A 25,067-nucleotide genomic window follows, 5' to 3' on the forward strand; every position below is an offset into this window, starting at 1 on the left:
AAGGAAAACCACTAAAGGAGACTGAAGAAGAGCCAAAGTATATGGTTTGTGCTGTCTTTCATTGCTCTTCTACATTTTGTCATGTTTGCTCTTGGACTTTGTTTCCCAAGAAACTCAACTTGGGGCTATATTTCCTGAGGTTATGTAACTAGTCTTCCTGGTTACGTAGGTAATGTTCTATTTTTTGTGTGTGAAAATCTTTACTAGTCCCTTTTCCTTGGATCATGGTCCCCTAACTTTGCAAATTTATGTGTTCACCTCTTTATGCTCATTATAGTTCTGCTTAGTAGTCTTTATATGAAATAATTAAATGTGTAGAAAGCTTCAAGGAAGCAAAAATGTTATCTATAATTCTGCCACCCAGAGGCTAATTGCTGTAAACATTTTGACATATTTTCCTTCTTTTTTTGTGTGCACACTTGATAGCTGACATGTGTAGAGTAAAATTTTGTGTTTGCTGACTTTTTTGCTTAACAACATGGCGTTTTTCCCATGACAGTTAAGACTTTTTTTTTTAAATTTTTTTAACGTTTATTCTTTTTTGAGAGAGAGAGAGAGAGACAGAGACAGAGCATGAGTGGGGGAGGAGCAGAGACAGAGGGAGACACAGAATCTGAAGCAGGCTCCAGGCTCTGAGCTGTCAGCACAGAGCCTGATGTGGAGCTTGAACTCATGAACTGTGAGATCATGACCTGAGCCAAAGTTGGCTGCTTAACCGACTGAGCCACCTAGGCGCCCCGACAGTTGAAACTCTTAATAAGTTTACTGAAGTTTTTTTCTTTTAAAAGTTAAAAAAAATTTTTTTTAATGTTTATTTATGAGAGAGACACAGAGGGTGGGTGGGTGAGGGGCAGAGAAAGAGGGAGACACGGAATCCAAAGCAGGCTCTAGTCTCTGAGCTGTCAGCACAGAGCCCAAAGCGGGGCTCAAACTCATGAACCACGAGATCATGACCTGAGCTGAAGTTGGCCACTTAACTGACTAAGCCACCCAGGCGCCCCTAGGTATTTCTTAATTACAGTAAACATTGAGAAATAAGTTTGCATAAGGATTTTTCTACATTTCAAATTATTTCTTAAAATTGAAATTATTGAAATTATTAGGTGTATACATTGTTTTGGAGGTTTTTTTAGAAACATTTTTGCAAATGTTCCAAGTGTTCTCCAGAAACATTCTATTAGTTTATAGTAAACTCAATGGTTGAGTCTCGTAAACAGTATATGATAGTGCTTATCTCAGGTTTGGGTAGCACTGAATAGTAGTATAGTATTGACAATTTTTTTTTTCCCAATTTGATGGGCAACAGTTGTTTTCTCTATTTTCCTACATGTTTAAGATACTTATATTCCTTTTTTATGAGTTGTCTGTCTGTTCACCTATGTCTTGGGGTTCTTCATGTGAATTCCTTCTATTTTAGGGAGACTGTTATTTTGTTCTATTTGTTGTAGTATTTTTTCCTGATTGTTGTCTTTTACTTTTATGTTTTTTGACCTGTAATCTTAACTTCTTCTAAATATACAGGCCTTTTACCAGAATTTTATTCAGACATTCTGGTTCTATGTATGTAGTCTAAGATTTTTATACTAACATATTTTTGTGTAGGGACCCTGGGTGGTTTAGTCGGCTAAGCTTCTGACTTTGGGTCAGGTCATGATCTCGTGGTCCATGAGTTCGAGCCCCGGGTCAGGCTCTGTGCTCACAGCTTGGAGCCTGCTTCCGATTCTGTGTCCCTCTCTCTCTCTGACCCTCCCCCGCACTCACTCTCTCTCTCTCTCTCAAAAATAAATAAACATTAAAAATTTTTCTTAAATATTTTGGTGAACTGTGTCTGGTTCAGCTGATGTATCTTTGAGTCCCTTCACTGCATATCCAATGCATATCTTACTGTGTCACTTGTCAGTTATTCTCTTGAGAGTAAGGTTTTTCTCTCCCTGCTTATATTTTTTCGGAAAAAGTGAAAACTCAAATGTGTTTATTCCTTTCTTCTGTTAAATATTTTGTGTTCTTTAATTCAGTGCAGCGTTTTGAGTTGTTATCCTTTCAGGTGCTTTTTGTAGAAAGAAGCACTGATGGGGGCGAGGCTTTTTACTTTTTTCAAATTTGCGTAAGAGGTGGTTGGTGTGTGGGCTGTTACAATAAATTTAGAAGAGTGCTTTGAGCAAAGTGTCCCAACCTATCTGAGAACACATGATTGTGTCTTTCCATGTAGTGTTTTGGGAATGTCAGTGGAATCTGCTCCTCCTGTGGGAGAAGAGAAAGAAGAGGAGGTAGAAGAGAAGGAGAAGGAGGAAAAGGAAGAAGATATTAGAGATGATACTACCACACACTCCCTTGGTGCTGAAGGTAGCTTTATGCCTTTATCTAGATAGTAGATTGTTCTAAGTCCCTTTAACATAAGCATGAAGATATCCAAATTTCTCTTTGTTATCAGGTTATAGATTTCTCATCATTAAAATGAGGATAGTCATTAAGAAAGTCGCATTTGTCTAAGATATTCCCCCTAATTTCATGTTCAGGAATTTGATGCTCATTGGATAGCTCTCTTTCTGCATATTGACTCTTGTTACATTTGGTTTTCAAATATTTTGGGAATGTATGCTTTGTGGGTGGAAGTATAATCTGAATTACTGTGTGTGTGGGTATGGTTTATGTATATCTTCAGAAAGTAGACATAGTCTACCTATATGTTAGGTGCTCAGAAGCTTTTAGAATATGTAATTTTTGTTTCGTTATGTATTTTTCCCTTTCACTTTTAGTGCCTTTATTCTTGAGTTTATTTTGAAAAACTTTGGAGGCAGGGCTTTCTTGTGAAGGACTTAAAATGACCTTTTTGTTTTGCTAAGGGACAGGACCTTACACAGTGCATAATATTGTGGGATGCTACCTAACTTCTTGGGGTTTTATTTCTAGATCCTGCCCCATCACAGTTGGGCTTTGGAGTTCTGGAACTCTCCCAGAGCCAGGATGTTGAAGAACATACTGTGACATATGAAGTAGACAAAGAGCCTGTACTGCCAGTAACTACCAACTCTAGTTACACTGGGCTGTCTGATGTGGATGCTAATATTGGTATGAAACATGTTTTTTGGCATTTGGAATTGTTTATAAGCATTTTCGTCCTAAGCTAGAGCTAGTTATTCATTCCTTAATACAGTTTATAACTACTAGGTTAATATAATCAAGTTAATATAGTAGGGTTGCAGAGTTGTCTGGCAAATACTTGTTAGTTGATGGGTTGCAGATTAAGAGTTTTGGAAAGGTTTGTTTTAGTTTGGTTTGGTTAGTTTTGATTAAGGTTACTGGTTATTTTCTTTTTGCATTGATGTCTGTTTATATTTTCAAATTGGACTTCTTTTGTTAAATCTTTGCCTTTAAAAAAGCATCTGGGACTGCTTCTAGTACTTTGGAAAATTAAGTATCTCCTTCCTGTCTTCTAAAACTTCAAGCAATTAAGCATGAAGAACAGTCCAATGAAGATACGCCCATGGCAGAACAGCCCAGCAAGGATGTCCCTGTGGTAGCACAGCCCAGTAAGGATGTACATGTGGTAGATGAGCAAAGTTCACCACCTGCAAGGTAAACTCTGCTCTTTTAGGTTTCTGCTATAGTACTTTATAGTTTCTAGAAAGTATTTTTAAGTTTCATACTTGTTTTACTTGGCTAGATGGAAACATTTTTAGAAATTATTGATTTTCCTCCCCCCTTGTACTGTGCATATTTCTGGTCCAGTGGAAACTAATTATTTATGAATTCTTAACCGTGTCCTTATCTTTAGGCATATTACAAAGCCATTTTATTGTTGCCGTTAATTGTAAGCATGACTCCTTAATCTTTGGTTGTCATTCCTCTCTGATCTTTGTCTACAGAGACACTGTCTCTGTGGGAGGAGTTCCTATTTTCTCTATCTCTAGTGTTATGAGGAATCACATGAATATTATATTTGAAAATTTACTGTTCTTACAATTGAGGAACACCCAGATTGCTTTCAGTCCTCATGTATCCTACATCTAATAGTTTATGGTATAGCTATGGACGTATTCTTTTCCCAAGTCCTATAGTGGAATTGGTAGGAATTGGGCTTATCCTTCTGCTGTGCCTCTGGTGATTATCGTGTCCCAAACTGCATTGCCTCTGGTCAACAGCTCACGTTTGGATATGGCAGAGGAAAAGTGGGATGCGTCCAGTTTGGGAATAAGCACTTGAATAAGCATTCAGTATTTTCTTATAACTTCCTTCAATACAAATGGTGGGGAATGGAGTCCTGAACAAAGTTGACTATCAAGAGAAGTTGTTTGGTCTTTTTTTTTTCTTTTAATTTTTTAATGTTTGTTTATTTTTGAGGGAGAGAGAGCACGAACAGGGGAAGGGGAAGAGCAGAGAGAGAGGAAACACAGAATCTGAAGCAGGCTCTAGGCTCCAGTTGTCAGCACAGAGCCTGATGCAGGACTTGAACGCATGAACCATGAGATCATGACCTGAGCCAAAGTCGGAGGCTTAACCGACTGAGCCACCCAGGCACCCCAAGAGAAGTTGTCTTTCTAATACAAAACACTCACCCTCACACGGGCTGACATTTTAGGTTTTTCTTTAGGAAGTTTCCCTGTAGCTAGTTTTGCTAACTTTTTAATAGGCGAACCTCCCAAGTCTCTGGAAAGGGGCCAGCAATGAGAGTTTTACATGTGTGAGTGGTATTGGTATGAAGGATTCTTGGTTTGGGGGTGAGGTTGAGCAGAACAAATGGAAAAGGTCAGCAGCAGATAATGTGTGTGGCAATAGCACAGAGGATAATTCACATCTAAACTTTGTGGAAAGTCCTCATTAGGACTGGCATTGTTGTGGTTTGGTTTAGAATCCTTCATGCTCACGTAGGTAACAGTATATGTAACAAAAATCCTTGAATCACTCATGAGAAATCATGGACAGCATGCTGCACAGCTGTGAGCAAAGTTGGAAAATTGCTGTGTGAGAGACTGAGACAAGATTTTAAATGGGCTGAGGTCTTCATGTCATTATAAAAAGTAGCTTGTTTCAACTTTGAATAAATAGAGCCCCTGGAAGTTTTGAAATTATTAGAGAATACATAACAGGAAAAGCTTCTTCTATTTCTTTTTTCTTTTCTTTTCTTTTTTTTTTTTTTTTTTTTGAGAGAGAGGAAGAGGCAGAGGGAGAGAAAGAATGAAAGAATCTTAAGCAGTCTCCATGCTGAGTGTGGAGCCCAACCTCAATGCCCATGAGATCATGACCTGAGCTGAAATCAAGAGTCAGTTGCTCAACAGACTGAGCCACTCATGTGCCCCAGGAAAATCTTAATTCAAAGGTGAAAGCATTTGAATGTATAGCAACTTTTTCTCCTGGTGGTTTGAATTTCCTAGGTCAGAGGACATGCCTCCTTGTCGCAAAGTATCTCTTGCTGCTGTGGAAACAAAAGAACAAATACCTGCTCAAGAACTTTTGGAAGGTGGACTGCAGATTCAGAAGTCCCCAGAGCCTGAGGTTTTGTCAACTCAGGAAGACTTGTTTGACCAGAGCAATAAAACAGGTATAAAGAGTGATTAGTTGCTGTAGCTCCTCTTCTCCGACGATCTAAACTTTATTATTATTGTTCTGAGCCTACTGTTTGAATTAGAAGGCACTTTATAGGTATGCAGACTTGTTTGTAGTATGGAAGGAAAATACAATTCTAACTGATTAATGAGAAAGGCTTTTTGGGAATGATTGCTGTTTTACATTTAAAAAAAAATTTTTTTTAATCTTTATTTTTTAAAATTTTCTCTTTTTTTTTTAACGTTTATTTATTTTTGAGACAGAGAGAGGACAGAGTATGAATGGGGGAGGGTCAGAGAGAGGGAGACACAGAATCGGAAGCAGGCTCCAGGCTCTGAGCTGTCAGCACAGAGCCCAACGCGGGGCTCGAACTCACGGACCGCGAGATCATGACCTGAGCCAAAGTCGGCCGCTTAACCGACTGAGCCACCCAGGCGCCCCTAATCTTTATTTATTTTTGAGAGACAGAGCACAAACAGTGGGGAACAGAGAGAGAGGGAGACACAGAATCCGAAGTAGGCTCCAAGCTCTGAGCTGTCAGCACAGAACCTAACATGGGGCTTGAACTCACGAACAGTGAGATCACCACCTGAGCCGAAGTCAGACGCCCAACCGACTGAGCCACCCACGCGCCCCTGTTTTACATTTTAACATAGTTTTCTCTCTGTGTTGGAAATGGAGATTTTGAGGAATAATATAGTAAATTTAATATTAAGGACAGAATAGCTATTAGAGTCATCATAGGTCTTCAGATCTTAATATCATGGTAATTAAGTGTTAAGTTTTTCATAATCCCCTGGGCAATAGTCTGCCTACTCATCTATTTATTAGTTAGTTCATCTGTCAGAAATAGGAAGTTATGGCCTAGCAGAAAGAAATTCCTTTATACTTGGGATTAATGCAGCTAATACCCCTGTCTGTTGCTGAGAAGTGACCAACAGGAGATTGTTCATAATATAAGTCAATAATGGCTGCTCTTATATTCTTTTATTAACGCATTAGTATTTTCTGTCTCCTCTGAGGAGGCCCAGGTTCTAATCATGAAAACTGCATTCATATCATCAGGTGTGATGCACATTGTTTTACGTCTGCCATCTGTTTCATGGCATGAGCTTTACTTCACCATAGGTAGACCTTGGAATAAAAGGCTTACTTGCTGTTTTACAATAGAAGCTTCACAAGAAGCAGAGCAGCCAAGCAGAGGGGTAAGGATTCTGCCTTTTTCCTCCCAAGGTTTAATCATGATGGAAAGGACTAAGGAATATGTTTTGTCAATTCTATATTAAAGAAACCCGTAATTTAGGGAGGATGGTATTTAGTGGTCACTTAGAATTTGTGTTAGCATGGCATTCCATTGATTGTACTACTATTAGAAAACAGTTTCTGCTCTCTTGGAACATGGTGGGAAACACTGATCTTACTGTTTGCAGTACTGAGTGGCTTGCTTGCTTGCTTTCTTCTTCCTCCTCTTCCTTTTTTTTTTTTTTAAACTCAGGATTGTCAATCTGAGAAGCAAATGAAACTAGATTTTCTCTCTCTCTCTCTCTCTCTCTCTCTCTTTTAAAATAGCTTCTGATGGTTGCTCTACTCCTTCAAGGGAAGAAGGTGGATGTTCTCTGGCTTCCACACCTGCCACCACTCTGCACCTCCTGCAGCTCTCTGGTCAGAGGTCCCTTGTTCAGGAGAGTCTTTCCACGTAAGTAAGCCTAAAATAGCTCTGCCAAAGAAACATGTATCTGAGGGTCTTAGGCTAAGGTTGAAAGAGCTGAAATTGCTAGTCTAGAATTCTTTTTAAAATCAAAAAGCAAACTCCAAAAAGCAAACTCTAGGCTTTAGAATTTTGGAGTTAAGAACTTAGTGGACCTATTGAAGGCAGGTAGCTCTGCTTTCCCATATGGAGGTTTTTTATTTATTTTTTTAGTTTTATTTATTTAAGTAATTTTTACAGTCGACTTGGGGCTCGAACTCAGAACCCTGAGATCAAGAGTCGCATGCTCTTCTGACTGAGCCAGCCAGGCACTCCCCCATTTGGAAGTTTATAATAGTAGCCCAATTGTTTCACTAGACAGAAACTGCCCAGTTATATTCTGTTATACAACCAAAACAAGCATACTGCTCTTCTATTTGACCAGCAGTTCTTTCCATTTAACCGCATAGGGGTGGAGAATAGATTGTACTATAGTTGACCTTAGTTGCAGTTCTTTATCTCGCTGTTATGGCAAAGAGATTTGCTTTTTTTTTGAAATAAAAATGTGCATGATCTTTCTAATATTAGGTAAAATTTGGAGTATTTTTACCTCAGTTTTGCACGTGAATTTATTTTTTAGCTCTTTGTCATCTTGCTTTGCAATCATGATGTCCTTGTGTTTGATTGTTTATTTCTCTTATAATCATATGGCTTTATCCTTTTTTTTTTTTTTTTTAATTCTAATTTTGGATATGTCTGGTGTGAGAAATAGTTAAGTATTATTCATGGCTCTTCCATCAGCCTCAGGTAGATGTTTGAGAGATTGCTAATAAGATTTGTTTGGATGACTTAGATATTTTTGCTATCAGAAAGTAAACAAATGCACAACTGTGGCTGTGGTACAATAACCTGTGATTCTCTCTTTGTATAAAGGAATTCCTCAGATCTTGTTGCTCCTTCCCCTGATGCTTTCCGATCTACCCCTTTTATCGTTCCTAGCAGTCCCACAGAGCAAGAAGGGAGAAAAGGTGAGCTCTGGTGATCTGTCTGTTGCTCTCAGATTAGACGAGCAGCAGCACTTCTTCTGCCTTGCAGAACGTACTGTTTCTTTATATGTTCAGACACTGTGACCTAAACTATTCAGTAGGACTCATGTCTATCTCCCCTTCAGGGATGTGGCCTAGTATAAGGGGCTCATTCTTATGAGAATTCTGTATTTTTGACTTAATTTTTAAAAAGATCTGTAGGGTAAAATTTGTTAAGATAGAACTCAGAATAGTATGTTATATTAGTTTATTGGTGAAGAACTGGGTTTATTACTAATAACCCAGAAGTTTCCAGCAACATGTTGACATGCTTCCAGGGAAAGGGAACCAAAAATTGTTTCTTTTGCTATTTAAATGTTATTTTTGTTATCATCAAGCAGTTTTAGTCAAAGAATGGCTAGGAGCAGGTCGTAGAAATTTTGATTTCATTCACTTCCTCCTTTGAGGACCTGGTGATTTTACATTACTTTATTCACAAGAAAGATTTCCTTTTTACTTAATTTATCTCGTTATCTATATCTCTTTTACTCTCTCTTAGTCTTATATCCAGTCACTCAAGGTATTTCTAAGTTCCTACTACTTTTACGAAGTCTTTTCCAATAAATTTCATGATTTTCTCCTTTTAATTCTTTCACATACCAATGATGGTATAATGGTTAATATTTATTAAGCACTTACGGTATGCCAGGCACTGTTTGGTGTGCTTCTCTTTGGCTCTAGGTGCTTTTCTTTGTTTTTGTTTTTGTTTTTTTTTATTTATTTTTTTTAATTTTTTTTTTTTTCAACGTTTTTTATTTATTTTTGGGACAGAGAGAGACAGAGCATGAACGGGGAAGGGGCAGAGAGAGAGGGAGACACACAGAATTGGAAACAGGCTCCAGGCTCCGAGCCATCAGCCCAGAGCCTGACGCGGGGTTCGAACTCACAGACCGCGAGATCGTGACCTGGCTGAAGTCGGACGCTTAACCGACTGCGCCACCCAGGCGCCCCATGTTTTTGTTTTTTTTTAATTGAACCCTCACAACAATACTAAGAAATAGGTGTTACTTTTTTTTTTTTTTAATTTTAAAAAATATTTATTTGTTTTGAGAGAGAGCAGGGTAGGGGCAGAGAGAGAGGGTGAGAGAGAATCCCAAGCAGGCTCCGTGCTGTCAGTGCAGAGCCCACCATGGGGCTTGATTTCAGGAACTGTGAGATCATGACCTGAGGCAAAATCAAGAGTCAGATGTTTAACCGACTGAGCCACCCAGGCAACCCGAGGTAGATGTTTTATCTCCATTTTACAGATGAGGAAATGGAGTCACAGAGAGATTTCACAACTAAGTCATAGAGGCAGAATTTGAACTCTGGCAGCTGCCTCCAGGTCCTATGGTCTCATCTGTTTATATGCCTCCTATGATATCCTGCTGTCTCTACTCTTGAGTGATATAAATATAGAAATATGTTTAACTTTTTCAGGTTTAATTTACCCATGACAAAATGTAATCTTAACTTTCTTTTGCCATTAAATTTGGGTCTTGTTGTTTGTGTTGAAGTCAATTGTAGGTAGCCAAATAGACTGGTATCATATTAAGCATAGCATGATTAATAATATCTTTAGTAAAAAATAAAAGTCAATCCATTCCACAAAAATCCTAATGCAAGTTAAGTTTGGTTTGTACTTAAAACCATTTTTTCTATTTATAGTGTGAAAATTGAATATCACATAAATATAATTATACTAAAAATACTTTCTCCATGATTGTAAACATAATTAATACTCACTGTAGAAAGTTTGGAAAGCCCATAGGAAAGTAATAAGAAAATAAAAGTGACCTGGATACCACAATCCAGACATGATTAGCACTTGGATATATTTCCTTTCAGAGTATTTTCTATGCATAAAGAAGTATTTTACAGACTTGGGATTATGTTATATATATGATTCAGCATTCTTTTTTATTCTTTCATATAACATACTGTATTTTCTCCTGTCAATTGTATTTTGGATTTAGTGTGTTTGCTTAACATGTGCATAACTGTTTGTGGCTCTATATATGCTTGCTTCCTTCCTTTCTTTTCTTTCTTTCTAAAATTATTAACCTTTTTATATGTAGTGCTTAGAACAGTAGGTCCTTAATAAGTACTTTGTCATGGCGAGAGAGATGAAAATGAAACTGAAACGGTGTAATGAAAATACTTAGCACAGCTGTGCTAGCATGCTCAAGGCCTGCAGCACCAGATCTGGAACCTAGCATTAGACTGGAATGTGAGGTTAAATCAAGCAAAGCAGCAAGGGTAGGCACCAAGGTGAGGTATAGTCAGTAGCATGAATGTAGGTGGCAGGGAAAAACTTAGTGGTATATATAGATAATTTGTGAATGTGGTCTAGAAGGAAGCCTGTTTGGGGTCAAGTTGTAAAATAGGGGAAAAAGGGTTGATAAATCAAGACCTAGCTAGCTAGGCTGGCTCTGAGGAAGAACCTGTTAGCCTACAGGTGGGTAGTATACTATGGGAAAGCATTGGGGAGGTGGTGGTGGTGTGTGTTTGTGTTTCACTCTTGAGCAATTTATCTCAGGATTAGTGGCTTACACTTAGTTCTTTGATAAATCACTGCTGATTGGCACTGACAGATTTTTTCTTCTTCTGTATTTTCCTGGCATTCATTTCTCTGTGCTTAGCAATTGTTAATGCAAATGTAATGAGTTCATAAATAAGTAGATATTGGAGTGGTGAATAAATTCGCTGCCTCTCAAGGCCTGTGGCAGAATATACGATGGTTAAATTAGGTGACATTAACGTGGGTGTTCCCATACAAAATGTGGAAAAACTGAGTAATGGTAGGGAAAGGGGTTCAGAGGAGCTGAGTTAATTTAACATTTCAAGGGGATGAGTGGGTATCCCCAGATGAATGCCCCCTCCCCCACCCCAATGAAATCTATATCTGAGGATTTGGAGAGTGTGGACCTTCCTCCTCCCAGGGGAAGAAAGCATTGCTAGATTTCTTAGACTCAGTCTACTATTAATCTGTCAGCTTTTCTGAAAATTAAATCATTATTTTTTTAGGAATGGAAATTGCTGTGATACAGTTGTTACTAGTGGTATTGGAACATGAGTAATATTGATGAGTGTTTATTTCTCAATTTGTTTTTCCTGTTTTAAACCAGATGAGCCAATGGACATGTCCATGTTATCAGAAGGAAAAGGAGAGTGTTTTGAGAAGAAACTACAAGATGAAGAACCACTGGAGATAGAACACCCCCCTCTCCCACCTGAGCCCACTATATCACCTCAAGCCTCAACACCAGTGTCTCAGAGCACACCAGTCTTCACTCCTGGGTCACTGCCTATCCCATCCCAGCCTGAATTTTCTCATGTAAGTATTATAGAAAAAGTGTTTTCCTCTGAATGTCTTTTTTTTTTTTTTTTTTTTTAACAATTTTTGAGGTATCATGTATAAACATAAAATTTACTGATTCCAAGTATATAATTTAGCAATATTTAGTACATTTACAGAGTTGTGCAGCTGTCATCACAATCTAGTCTTAGAACATTTCCAGAGTTACTTATGTTTAAATTTTATACTAGGTCTTTAAATTTTTGAAAATGTTAGTGCAAAATTGAAAGGGGTATTAATCATTATTCTATTTTAACACAACTGCTACTATCATTTTTGTCTTTCCACACGCCTGCTTTTTTTAAAATAAAGTTATTTATAGTGAACATACAACTTTCATCTTCTTTTTCCAGTTAACATTGCACCATAATGGTTTTTCAGTGTTACATAGTCCTTATACTGTCTTTTGAAAACTTGTATGATATTTCTCTGAGTGGATGTACCATAAGTGAATTCCCTCAGTACATTCCTGTACTGAGGGTATCAAGATGGTTTTTAGTTTTCTTTCTTTCTTTTTTTATAAATTTTTTTTGAAAGTTTATTTATTTATTTATTTATTTATTTTTTATTTAAAAAAATTTTTTTTTAACGTTTATTTTTGAGACAGAGAGAGACAGAGCATGAATGGGGGAGGGTCAGAGAGAAGGAAACACAGAATCTGAAATAGGCTCCAGGCTCCAAGCTGTCAGCACAGAGCCTGATGTGGGACTCGAACTCGTGGACTGCGAGATCATGACCTGAGCCAAAGTCGGCCACTTAACCAACTGAGCCACTCAGGCACCCCGAAAGTTTATTTATTTTTAGAAACAAAGCGGAGGAGAGGCAGAGAGACATAGAGAGAATCCCAGGTGGGCTCTGTGCTGACGGCAAGCCCCCAGTGTGGGACTTGAACTCAGGAACCATTAGATCACGACCTGAGCTGATACCTGGAGTCCAACACTCAACTGACTGAGCCACCCAGGCCCCCTTGGTTTCTAGTTTTCAAATGCGACGTTAGTTTTCTTCATTTATAAAAGCAAGGGAGAACTAACATCTCTCTTGTGTAATTCTAAATTTAAATGCTAAAAAAATAAAGTGCAGGTTTTATTCATAGTGAATTGAAGGTCCTTAACTAAATCTAAGTGACTATATTACATGTTCAATCTAAATACCTCCTTTTAACAGACTAATTGGGAGGATTGTTTTAGTGTTACTGGGAAAACTTCTTTCATGTCTTTCAGTTTACAGATGTTATAACAAAAGTATATTTAAAAATGAATAATAATGAAATACATTTTAAATTTAGTGTAGAGGAGACATTAGGAAGAAAGTAGTTTAATTGCTTTCTGGAGTTTTAAAACTTGTTAAAAATTACATTTTATGCCAGTCAGAAGCGATTTGGTGGCATGGTTAATAACGACTCTGGAGTCAGAACTTCTAGACTTAACTCCTGGTGCTGCCATTATTACCTTTGTGACGAGTTAAAACTGAGCCTCACTTTCCTCATCAAATCATGTGGAGATTTGGATACTACCTACCTCGTAGAAAGGCTTTTTCTTGTGTTATTTATCTCTGTAACTCTACATATCATGATTATACTTTCATGCATTCTTTAAAAATTTTTTTTAGCTGGGGCGCCTGGGTGGCTCAGTCGGTTGGGTGACCGACTTTGGCTCAGGTCATGATCTCGCGGTCCGTGAGTTCGAGCCCCGTATCGGGCTCTGTGCTGACAGCTCACAGCCTGGAGCCTGTTTCAGATTCTGTGTCTTCCTGTCTCTCTGACCTTCCCCCATTCATGCTGTGTCTCTCTCTCTCTCTCTCTCTAAAATGAATAAACATTAAAATAAATAAATAAATAAAAATAAAAAAAATTTAAAAAAATTTTTTTAGCTATTTCTCCATCTTCCTAGTACAGTTACATTATAATTTTGTTTAAATCATGATTGAGTTTGCATTATTATGAACACTATTATTGTAAACACCATTCAGGGCAGAATCTGTGGAATATTATTATTTTTCATGTTTACATCGCTTCTTGTTTTTATTCTGGAATTGATAATTGTCTGTTGCATTTGTTTAGCTTTCTACAATTTTCTTCCATCAATCCTAGGCTCTCCACCAGTTGTCATAATCTCCTCAAGATGTTTGAGGCCCTCAAACTTTATCTCTTTGAAGAAACCTCTTTTGGAGACTCCAAATTTCTAATCTGTGTTGTTGCCTTTTGTGCCTGGTGCATCACTCACCTCCTTTTCACTGTAGTCCTTGGAGGTTGTTCTTATTTGAAATTTTTCCTATAATAGAATACTTATTGTTTGGATGTTGAAATAATTAGTTTTGGAATTTTCTTGTTTTGTTGTTTCTGTCTTTTTAATTTTCTGGGGGATTTCCTCAACTATCTTTAAAAAAAAAAGTAGTTTTGGGGGCACTGGGTGGCTCAGTCAGTTAAGCATCTGACTTTGGCTCAATTCATGATCCCACAATTCATGAGCTTGAGCCCTGCTTCTTCAGGTGAGCTCGAAGCTTGCTTTAGGTGAACATGAGTCCCGTTTCTAGTGAGGCCCCCTTCTCTCTTTCACTCTCTCTCTGCCCCTCAGGGGATTCTCTGTCTCCACCCTTGCTCACTTGAGCCTCTCTATCTCTCAAAAAAAAAAAAAAAAAACAAAACCCCAAAACAAAAAAATCCAAAACTAGTTTTTGGGGCACCTGGGTGGCTTAATTGGTTAAGTGTTTGAGTCTTGATTTCAGCTCAGGTCATGATCTCATGGTTTGTGAGATTGAGCCCCATGTTGCGCTGTGAGCACAGAGCCTGCTTGGGATTCTCTCTCTCCTTCTCTGTCACTTGCACACTCTCTCTTTTTCAAAATAAATAAACATTTAAAAAAATAGCCTTATTGAGATAATTGAGATATAATTCACATACAGTATTGTTCACCTTTTTTAGCTTTTATTTTTATTTTTTTATTAAAAAGGTTTTTTTTTACTTTTATTTTTTAAAATTTACATACAAATTAGCATATAGTGCAACAATGATTTCAGGAGTAGATCCCTTAATGTCCCTTACCCATTTAGCCCATCCCCCCTCCCATCCCCCCTCTACTAACCCTCCCTTTGTTCTCCATATTTATGAGTCTCTTATGCTTTGTCCCCTCTCCCTGTTTTTATATTACTTTTGTTTCCCTTCCCTTATGTTCATCTGTTTTGTCTCTTAAAGCCCTCATATGAATGAAGTCATATGATACTTGTCTTTCTCTGAGTAATTTCACTTAGTGTAAAACCCCCAATTCCATCCATGTAGTTGCAAATGGCAAGATTTCATTCTTTTTGATTGCTAATACTCCATTGTATATATATACCACATCTTCTTTTTTTTTTTTTTAATTTTTTTTCAACGTTTTTAATTTATTTTTGGGACAGAGAGAGACAGAGCATGAACGGGGGAGGGGCAGAGAGAGAGGGAGACACAGAATCGGAAACAGGCTCCAGGCTCTGAGCCATCAGCCCAGAGCCTGACGCGGGGCTCGAACTCACGGACCGCGAGATCGTGACCTGGCTGAAGTCGGACGCTTAACCGACTGCGCCACCCAGGCGCCCCTATACCACATCTTCTTTATCCATTCACCCATCGATGGACATTGGGCTCTTTCCATACTTTGGCTATTGTTGATAGTGCTGCTATAAACATTGGGGTGCATGTTTCCTTTTGAAACAGCACACCTGTATCCCTTGGATAAATAAATACCTAGTAGTGCAATTGCTGGCTCGTAGTATAGTTCTAATTTTAATTAAAAAAAAAAATTTTATTTTTTTAACGTTTATTTATTTTTGAGACAGAGCATGAACAGGGGAGGGGCAGAGAGAGAGGGAGACACAGAATCCAAAACAGGCTCCAGGCTCTGAGCTGTCAGCACAGAGCCCGACATGGGGCTCGAACTCACGGACCACGAGATCATGACCTGAGCCGAAGTCGGACGCTTAACCGACTGAGCCACCCAGGCGCCCCCTATTTTTAGTTTTTTGAGAAATCTCCATACTGTTTTCCAGAGTGGCTGCACCAGCTTGCATTCCCATGAAAAAAAATTTTTTTAATGTTTATTTTTGAGAGAGAGAGACAGACATGGCATGAGTGGGGGAAGGACGGAATGATATGGAGACACACAATCCAAAGCAGGCTCCAGGCTCTGAGTTGTCAGCACAGAGCCCAATGTGGCGCTCAAACTCACGAACTGCGAGATCATGACCTGAGCTGAAGTCGGATGCTTAACCGACTGAGCCACCCAGGTGCCCCTCCAATGGGTTTTAGTATATTCACAGAGTTGTGCAGTTAGTGCACAATCTAATTTTAGAACATTTTCATCTCTCTTCTTCCCTTCAAAATATCCCATCCCCTTTAGCAGTCACTCCTGTTTCTCCTATCTCCAGCCCTAGTCAACCACTAATCACTGTCTCTCTCTAGGTTTGCCTGTTCTGGACATTTCATAAGTGGAAATATACATTATGTAGTCTTTTATGATTGGTTTCTTTAATTTAGCTGTTTTCACAATTCATTCACGTTGCGGCATGTATCAGAACTCTATTCCTTTCTTATTCTGAATAATACTACATTTTATGTATATAGCACATTTTATTCATTCACTCATCAGTCGATGGACATCTGGGTTGTTTTCCATTTTTTGCTTATTGTGAATAATGCTACTGTGTACATTCACGCACAAGTTTTTATGTGGACGTGTGTTTTTATTTCTCTTGTATATATGCCTAGGAGTGCATTTGCCAGGTTCAGCCTTCTTTTGACCTTTCTCTGAGTTATTTCTACTTATGGGTTTTTATTTATTTAAAAAAGTTTTTTAAATGTTTTATTTATTTGTGAGAGACAGAGACAGAGCATAAGTTGGGGAGGGCAGAGAGAGGGAGACACAGGATCTGAAGCAGGCTCCAGGCTCTGAGCTGTCAGCACAGAGCCCGATGACATAGGGCTCAAACCCACAAACTGTGAGATCATGACCTGAGCTGAAGTCAGACACTTAACTGACTGAGCCAGCCAGGCACCCCTCTACTTTTGGGCTATTTTTCTCTGAATGTGCTTTCTTTTTATTAAAAAAATAATATTTTGTCTTGTGTTATAGATATAGTATCTTGTCTCCCTAAGGTTATTAGTAACAGTTTTTAAAAAGATATTGATTTATTTAGAGAGAGAGCACATGCGTGGGGATGGGCAGAGAGAGAGGGGAGTGGGGAGAGAGAGAATCCCAGGCAGGCTTCATGCTCAGTGCGGAGCCGGACGTGGGGTTCCATCCCATGACCATGAAATCATGACTTGAGCCGAAATCAAGAGTCAGATGCTTAACCAACTGAGCCACCCAGGTGCCCCTATTAATTGTAGTTTTTTTTTTTTTTTTTAATTTTTTTTTTTTCAACGTTTTTAATTTATTTTTGGGACAGAGAGAGACAGAGCATGAACGGGGGAGGGGCAGAGAGAGAGAGGGAGACACAGAATCGGAAACAGGCTCCAGGCTCCGAGCCATCAGCCCAGAGCCTGACGCGGGGCTCGAACTCACAGACTGCGAGATCGTGACCTGGCTGAAGTCGGACGCTTAACCGACTGCGCCACCCAGGCGCCCCAATTGTAGTTTTTTTGAGACATTTTCTACTCCCTGGAATAGTCATGCTTCTTCAAATAGATTTTAGTTTTGATGCTTCATTTAAAAAAATTTCTTTTTAATGTTTGAGAGAGAGAAAGAGTGCAAGTGGGGAGGGGGCAGAGAGAGAGAGGGAGACACAGAATCCTTAGCAGGCTCCAGGCTCTGAGTTGTCAGCACAGAGCCTGATGTGGAGCTCAAACCCACAAACCGTGAGAACATGACCTGAGCTGAAGTCAGACGCTTAACTGACTGAGGCACCCAGGCGCCCTTAGATGTTTCACTTTCGAATTGAATGGTTCCTTCAAGTGTCTGATAATCCTTGATTGTTTGCTCAAAGACAGTCTGATTAGAACTTCTGAACATTAGATGTTCTGAACTGGTGGTGGGTGCTTATTTCTGGGATTCACTGTGATGTGATCTGCTGGGCCATTTTGGGGGTCTGCTAGTATTAGTATTTTGATTTATCTCGGCTTGGTCAGGTTCCCCAGAAAAATGTCTAATTTCCTGTCTGCTGGCTGCCATTGTTCTAGAGGTCTGTTGATAGAAGAGGGCTGGGGGTGTTGAGAGTCAGGTTTAGGTTCCATTCAATAGGTAAATTTTCACTTAATCTCCCTGTTTTCAGTATGGTACTTTCTGATAATTATTCCTCTTTTTCTTCAGGGATGCTCTGTTTTACTCCAGGGTAGAGGAGGGTCAGGGAGAGAGGATCTGAGAGCTGAACTGCTCCTTTTTTTTTTTTTTTTTTTTTTTAGTTTATTTATTTTTTGTAATCGCTATACCCAGCGTGGGGCTCGAAATCACGACTCCAGAGATCAAGAGTCACATGCTCTACTGACTGAGCCAGCCAGGCGCCCCTGAACTGCTTCTTAAATAGCTTTGCAACCAGTCCTCCTCCTGTTTTTAGCTCCACCCTCACCACTTCCAGACTCACCTGATGCTGCTGCCAAGTCCTGAATCTTTTTTGGGCATGGTGGTTCTGGGGTGTAATTTGGGTTGCTTCTTGGCTTTCTCTACTGCTGGCTTAGAATTCAGCTTCCACTAGTCTGTGAAATAGATGATCATTCTTCCAAAATTCTGTTGCTGTTATCTTTTCTTCTGGTTTTTTTTTTTTCCCTTGAAAAATCATGTTTAAAAAATTTTTTCCTTTACTGTTGCTTAGTGGGGTTTTGGAGAAGAGTTAAGTGTGTGTATTAAATCCACCATCATAATTTAGAAGTTGTATACATTTTTGCCCCTATATATTAAACTTCTTACATTTTATTCTTAATGGCTAACTTTTGCATATCTGTTATTTTGTCTGTACCATGGTTACTGGAGTCCAAGTCAGTCTAATTTTGATGTTGTAAGATCTAAATATTTATCAAATACTGATAAAAAGGTAATTGAGATAAAGGTAATTTTGTGTATTTTTTCTTTCTTTTTAGTAGTTATTTTGAGAGTGTGTGCATGTCCGTGCACATACTCATGCATGAGGGGGAGGAGCAGAGAGAGAGAGAGAGAGAGAGAGAGAGAATCCCAAGCAGGCTCTGTGGTATCAGTGCAGATCTGATTCAGGGCTTGATCCCATGAACCTCGAGGTCACAAACTGAACTGAAATCAAGATTGGGAAGCTTAACTGACTGAGCTGCCCAGGCACCCCTATCTTTTTTAATGTATTTGTTAATTATATAGCCGTTTTGACCCTTGACTAGGATGTAAGGGATGATGAGAGGATTAGTTCTTGATGTTTTCTCAGTTTTGATATACATAATAATTTTGGGAATGAAAAATCAGATTATAGATGATTATATGAATAGCTCTTAAACTCCGTATATGTGAGACCAGATTTTGATTAGCTGGATAATGTGGATTTAGGTCTGTAATGAATCTAGACTTAAAGATTGACTCACACTGAGCATAGTCCTGACAGTTCTCCGTCAGTCTTTATCCAGACCCCTGAGGGGATTCTCTTCACTTAGCTCAGTTTTTCTGACCAGGTCTTCAGGGAGTCTCAGTACTGTGGATTATTTTGGGTCAGACACTCAGAGGCTAGCTAGGATCAGGCAGTCTTTATAAATAATAGCTTGTTGGGGCGCCTGGGTGGCTCAGTCGGTTAAGCATCTGACTCTTGATTTTTGGCTCATGTCACAATCTCATTGTTCCTGAGTTTTAACCCCGCATCGGGCTCTGTGCGGACAGTGCAGAGCCTGCTTGGGATTTTCTTTTAACCTCTCTGTCTGTTCCTTCACCACTTGTGCTCTTTAGCTTTCTCTCAAAATAAATAAACTTAAAACAAAAATAAAAAAAAAATAAAAGAAATAGTAGCTTATTGATGGGCTGTTTAGCCCCTAAAATTTTATTCTGACTGAAGTTCTACATGTATTGAATACAAATCCTGTAAAAATATAAAATTATACCAGTATTTACTCTGATAATGCTTAAAAGGTATTCATAATTGGGGGCAACTACTTAATGGATATGTGGTTTCTTTTTGGAGTGATGAAAATTTTTTTAACTAGATAGAGGTGGTAGTGGTTACACTACATTGTAAGTAAGTGTTTACTCCGTAGGAGTGGTTAATTTTATGTTATGCGAATTTCACTTAAGAGATACTCATAGTTTATGGGGCGCCTGGGTGGCTCAGTCAGTTAAGCCTCAGACTTTGCCTCAGGTCATGAGTTCAAGCCCACATCGGTTGGATTCTGTGTCTCCCTCTCTCTCTGCTCCTCCCCTGCTTGCATTTTGTCTCTCTCAAAAATGAATAAACGTTAAAAAAGTTGATTAGTAGTGTCTTATATATGAGCTTTTGTAAAATGACTTATTTTGTAATAAAAATTTCTTATAGAGGATGTCTAATATAGAGATAAATGAAAATAAGATCATTACTTATTCTGTCTCAGAAATAGACTTTTGGGGCCCCTGGGTGACTCAGTTAAGCATACAACTTCAGCTCAGATCATGATTGCATGGTTTGTGAGTTCGAGCCCTGTGTCGGGCTCTGTGCTGACAGCTTAGAGCCTGGAGCCTGCTTCAGATTGTGTCTCCCTCTCTCTGTGCTCCTCCCCTGCTCATGTGGTCTCTTTGCCTAAAAAAATAAACATTTAAAAATTTTTTAAAAAAAGAAATAGCCACTTTTCACCTTTTTGTGTGTGTTTAAGAATTCATGAAAATCATAGAAAAATGTATAAAAAGTCTACAGTAAAATATATGTTCACATACTTTTTTTTTTTACTAAAATAGAAACGGCTTCTATTTAATGCATAGCCTGAATGTTTTTCTCTTTTAATATTCATCTAAAATTTTATGTAGTAACACTCACATGATGGAATACTTTGTATCCTAATTTTTATTTTATTTTTACTATTTAACATTTATTTCTTGAGAGAGAGAGAAAGCGTGCATGCAAGCAGGGGAGGGGCAGAAAGAGAGGGAGACACAGAATCTGAAGCAGGCTCTGGGCTCAGCTGTCATGACAGCACAAAGCCCGATGCAGGGCTCAAACTCACAGACTATGAAATCATGACCTGAGCTGAAGTCAGACACTTAACTGACTGAGGCATCCAGGCACCCCTGTATCATAATTTTTAAGTGAATCTTCTCTTATAAGGTATTTTATATTGTTTCCTATTCTAAATAATACATTTGCACTGAACAGTATTGTAGGTAAGTAGCAGTGTACTTCGATCAAATCATTTCCCAGAATTGGAATTCTTGGGTGAGAGAGTATATGAAGTTTCAAGGCTATTGTTTATTGTCCTAGTGCCATTTAGAAATGTTGAACCAATTTATACTTACTTTGTCACACCTGAGAATATGAGCAGTCTTAAATTTATGACTTTTTTTTTTTTAATTTTTCTTTTATGTTTATTTATTTCTGAGACAGAGGGAGACAGAGCATGAGAGGGGGAGGGGCAAAGGGAGAGGGAGACCCAGAATCGGAAGCAGGCTCCAGGCTCCGAGCTGTCAGCACAGAGCCTGACGCGGGGCTTGAACTCACATACTGTGAGATCATGACCTGAGCCGGTCACTCAACCGACTGAGCCACCCAGGCGCCCCAAATTTATGACTTTTTATAATCTGAAAGGGTAAACGATAACAGGAGACATTGGAATAACAGCATTTACGGAGTATACAGAATTTTTGGCAACTTAATTTTGATTTTCTCTTTCCCTTAAAAATCATAGGAAATTAATGCCTTATCATCTAAGTTTAGAGTTTTATAGCATTTATGTCAGGTAAAATAACACATTAAATGTAAGTTCTTACATAAAAACATATCTAAGCTTTGGGTTATTTTCTCTTTTTTTATATTAAGGTGGTATTTAAAATAAAATGCCATCTTAAGTGGGGAGTTTGGTGAATTTTGGTTGTTGTGTCCAAATGTGTAGACACCACCACCACCACCACATTCATCAAAGTGCAGAACAGTTTCCTCACCCTAAGAAGTTTCTTCATAATCCTTTGCAGTTGATTCATCCTCCCCATCTCCTGACCCCTATTCTATTTTAGTCAACCACTTGTTTGCCTTCTGTCACTATATTTTTGGGTTTTTTTTTTTTTTTTTTTGAGAATTTCATATAGTTGGGATCATGAAGTGTATATGGTCTTTTGTTTGAGTTCTTTAGCTTAGCATTTTTTGAGGTTCATTCATATTATTGCATGTAATAACATCCGATTCCTTTTCATTGTTGAGTAGTATCCCATAATATAGATATCCACAATTTGTTTATTCACTAGTTGATGAACACTTGAGTTGCTTCCTGTTTTGAACTGTTATGAGTAACACTGCTATAAGCATTTGCATCCACATCTTGGAGCGGACATAGGATTTTATTTCTCTTGGGTAAATACTTAACAAGTGGAATTTCTGGGTCATATGGTAATGTATGTTTAACCTTAGAAGATACTGTCATTCTCTTTTCCCTTTTGCATTCCCACCAGCAGTGTATGAGAGTTACAGTTGTTTGATATCCTCACCAACAGGATGTAGTCGTTTTAATTTCAGCCATCCCTGTTGGTATGTACTGGTGTCTGTTGACTGATGATATTGAAAGCTTTGGATTTTAACCTCTATTTTATGAATACTAGCATATTTTGAGATGGTGGGAAGTAAAATAAGTGTATATTCCTTTGTGAGAAATGAAGTGGGCCGTGTAAGCATGTGTTTAAATGATTACTGTGTGATTGAGAGCCCATCAAATATGTGACAAGATTTTAGTAGCTTGGTGATGTACAGTTAAATTTAAGTGTCTTCCTACCTTTAGAAGGATAAGTTAATACTTTAATGTTTCTGATTGTATTATCTAGATGAGTGATTCATAGGAAAAGGATTAAATGAGTGGCTTAGATTGTAGAAAAGACTGGTGACTTAGGAATTTTGTATTTCTGAGATTATGGCCCTAGAGTTCTATAATTCTTGAATAATTGCTTTAGAAATTTTAGATGAATTCAAGGATTAGATATAAAAGAAATAGGATTATGAAGAAATGATTTATTTCTTTTTGTTCCTCCTTAGGACATTTTCATTCCATCCCCAAGTTTGGAAGAACAATCAAATGATGGGAAGAAAGGTGGAGATTTGCACAGTTCATCTTTGACTGTTGAGTGTTCTAAAACTTCAGAGATTGAACCAAAGAATTCCACTGAGGATATTGGGCTATCTTTGACAGGGGATTCTTGTAAGTTGATGCTTTCTACAAGTGAGTATAGTCAGTCCCCGAAGGTGGAGAGCTTGAGTTCTCACAGGATTGGTGAAGATGGGGAGAACACACAGATTGAGGATACTGAACCCATGTCTCCAGTTCTTAATTCTAAACTTGTTCCTGCTGAAAATGATAATATCCTGATGAATCCATCACAAGATGGCCAAGTAGAACTGAATCAGAAGGATAAAACAAAGGGGGATGACGCAGAAACCAGAGATGATGTAAGTATTTTAGCCACTGATTGCAAAGGCAGAGAAGAGACTGTAGCAGAAGATGTTTGTATTGATCTCACTTGTGATTCAGGAAGTCAGGCAGTTCCTTCTCCAGCTACTCGATCTGAGGCACTCTCTAGTGTTTTAGATCAGGAGGAAGCTATGGAAATTAAAGAACATCATCCAGAGGAGGGGTCTTCAGGGTCTGAGGTGGAAGAAATCCCAGAGACTCCTTGTGAAAGTCAAGGAGAAGAGCCCAAAGAAGAAAATATGGAGAGTGTCCCATTGCATCTTTCTCTGACTGAAACTCAGTCCCAAGGATTGTGTCTTCCAAAGGAAATCCCAAAACAAGAATGCCAGGAAGCTATGGAAGTTGAAACCAGTGTGATTAGTATTGATTCCCCCCAGAAGATTCCAGTTCTTGACCACGAATTGGAACATAAGGATCAGGAGGCTTGGGAAGAAGCTACTTCAGAGGATTCAAGTGTTGTCATTGTAGATGTGAAGGAACCATCTCCCAGAGTTGATGTTTCTTCTGAACCTTTAGAGGGAGTGGAGAAATGCTCAGATTCCCAGTCGTGGGAGGATGATGCTCCAGAAATAGAACCATGTGCTGAGAATAGAGTTGACACCCAGGAAGAAAAGAGTGCAGAATATGAAGGAGATGTGAAATCAGTGACTGCCGAAAAGGAACCTATAGAGGTGCACTCTCCACAGCCTCCCTTGACTTTAGTGAGAGCAGATGATGCTCTGAGACCTGACCAGGAGATGCAGCAAGCTGAACCTCAAGAGAAAACTGGTAACTCATTACCAAAAGACTCAGAAATAGCTAATGCAAAGCAGTTGGGCTCAGGCGTAGAAACCCAGCAGCTGGAGAAGGCCTCTGCCCATGCTTCACAAAGCTTCTGTGAAAGCTCTAGTGGTGAGTGTGCTTATAAATTGTTCTGTTTCCAATCAAAGTATAATTTGGAATAGAAGGTAGGAGAGTACCGTGCTTATGTCAGGGGTGAAAATTAACTTGGAATTACGTTTATGAAGAGCCAGTCATAGTTGGGGAAATAAAGAAATTGCATTATGTATTTTTGTAGCTGTAATTGTGGAATCATCCGAGGTTTATCAGCTTTATAACTCAGGAATAATCAGCATGAATTTTCTAGGTATTTAGAAATTGTAACAATCTGGTGTTTTCTACTTGGGTCCCAACCTTGCTCATATTTTTATATTTTGACAGTTACCTTGAAATAAAAGGATTTTTTTTTTTATTACCGTACATAGTAAAATATTTAGAATTTTGTTAATGAGTGTACTGTTATTTTTTTATTTTTTTCTTTTTATAGGCATTAGGTAAAGTTTCTAAATTTGGTTCAACATATATACGTCTTAAACCTTAAATTTGAAGGGGCACCTGGGTGGCTCAGACGGTTGAGTGTCTGACTTTGGCTCAGGTCATGATCTCATGGTTTGTGAGTTCAAGCCCCACATCGGGCTCACTGCTGTCAGTTTGTCAGTGCAGAGCCTGCTTCAGATCCTCTGTCCCCCTCTGTCTGCCCCTCCCCTGTTTGCATTCTCCCCCAAATAAGTAGATATTAAAAAACAAAAACAAAACCCTTAAACCAGAAAAGATAATTAGTCTATGTTCTTTAGCTATTTTACCTAAGACCAGAATGAGAATACTTTCTGAATGCCCAGATTTAGTATAATTTGAAAACAAAACAATCTCTTAAAAACAGAAAAATGAAAACAAAATACAAATTTAAGAAAACAAGTCTCCAAGTATATCGAAGTGAGAAACAGTATTTGGGCAGCTTCATAGCTATTAGTATAGGTGATCAGACCTTTTGATGTTCCTAGAACAGTCCCAGTTTATACTTGTCTAGGTGTGATTATTATTAGTACTTTT

General features: G+C 38.5%; 1 protein-coding gene across 8 annotated transcripts in view; it reads left to right on the top strand.

The window, feature by feature from the left end:
• TP53BP1 (tumor protein p53 binding protein 1) overlaps window positions 1-25,067 on the top strand; it is a 97,387-nt gene that overhangs the window by 33,173 nt on the left and 39,147 nt on the right. For all 8 annotated transcript variants that reach the window (XR_009264189.1, XR_009264188.1, XM_058737955.1 and 5 more), the window contains 8 exons: window positions 2,210-2,343; window positions 2,911-3,069; window positions 3,447-3,576; window positions 5,373-5,539; window positions 7,114-7,240; window positions 8,165-8,259; window positions 11,424-11,632; window positions 22,766-24,089. Coding sequence is in view for 6 of the 8 variants with exons in the window: in XM_058737955.1 (XP_058593938.1) it covers window positions 2,210-2,343; window positions 2,911-3,069; window positions 3,447-3,576; window positions 5,373-5,539; window positions 7,114-7,240; window positions 8,165-8,259; window positions 11,424-11,632; window positions 22,766-24,089 (2,345 nt within the window). In the remaining 2 variants the exon portion in view is untranslated. The remainder of the gene's footprint in view (window positions 1-2,209; window positions 2,344-2,910; window positions 3,070-3,446; window positions 3,577-5,372; window positions 5,540-7,113; window positions 7,241-8,164; window positions 8,260-11,423; window positions 11,633-22,765; window positions 24,090-25,067) is intronic.

This window comes from Neofelis nebulosa, chromosome 7, assembly GCF_028018385.1.
Source record: "Neofelis nebulosa isolate mNeoNeb1 chromosome 7, mNeoNeb1.pri, whole genome shotgun sequence".
Lineage (NCBI taxonomy): Eukaryota > Metazoa > Chordata > Mammalia > Carnivora > Felidae > Neofelis > Neofelis nebulosa.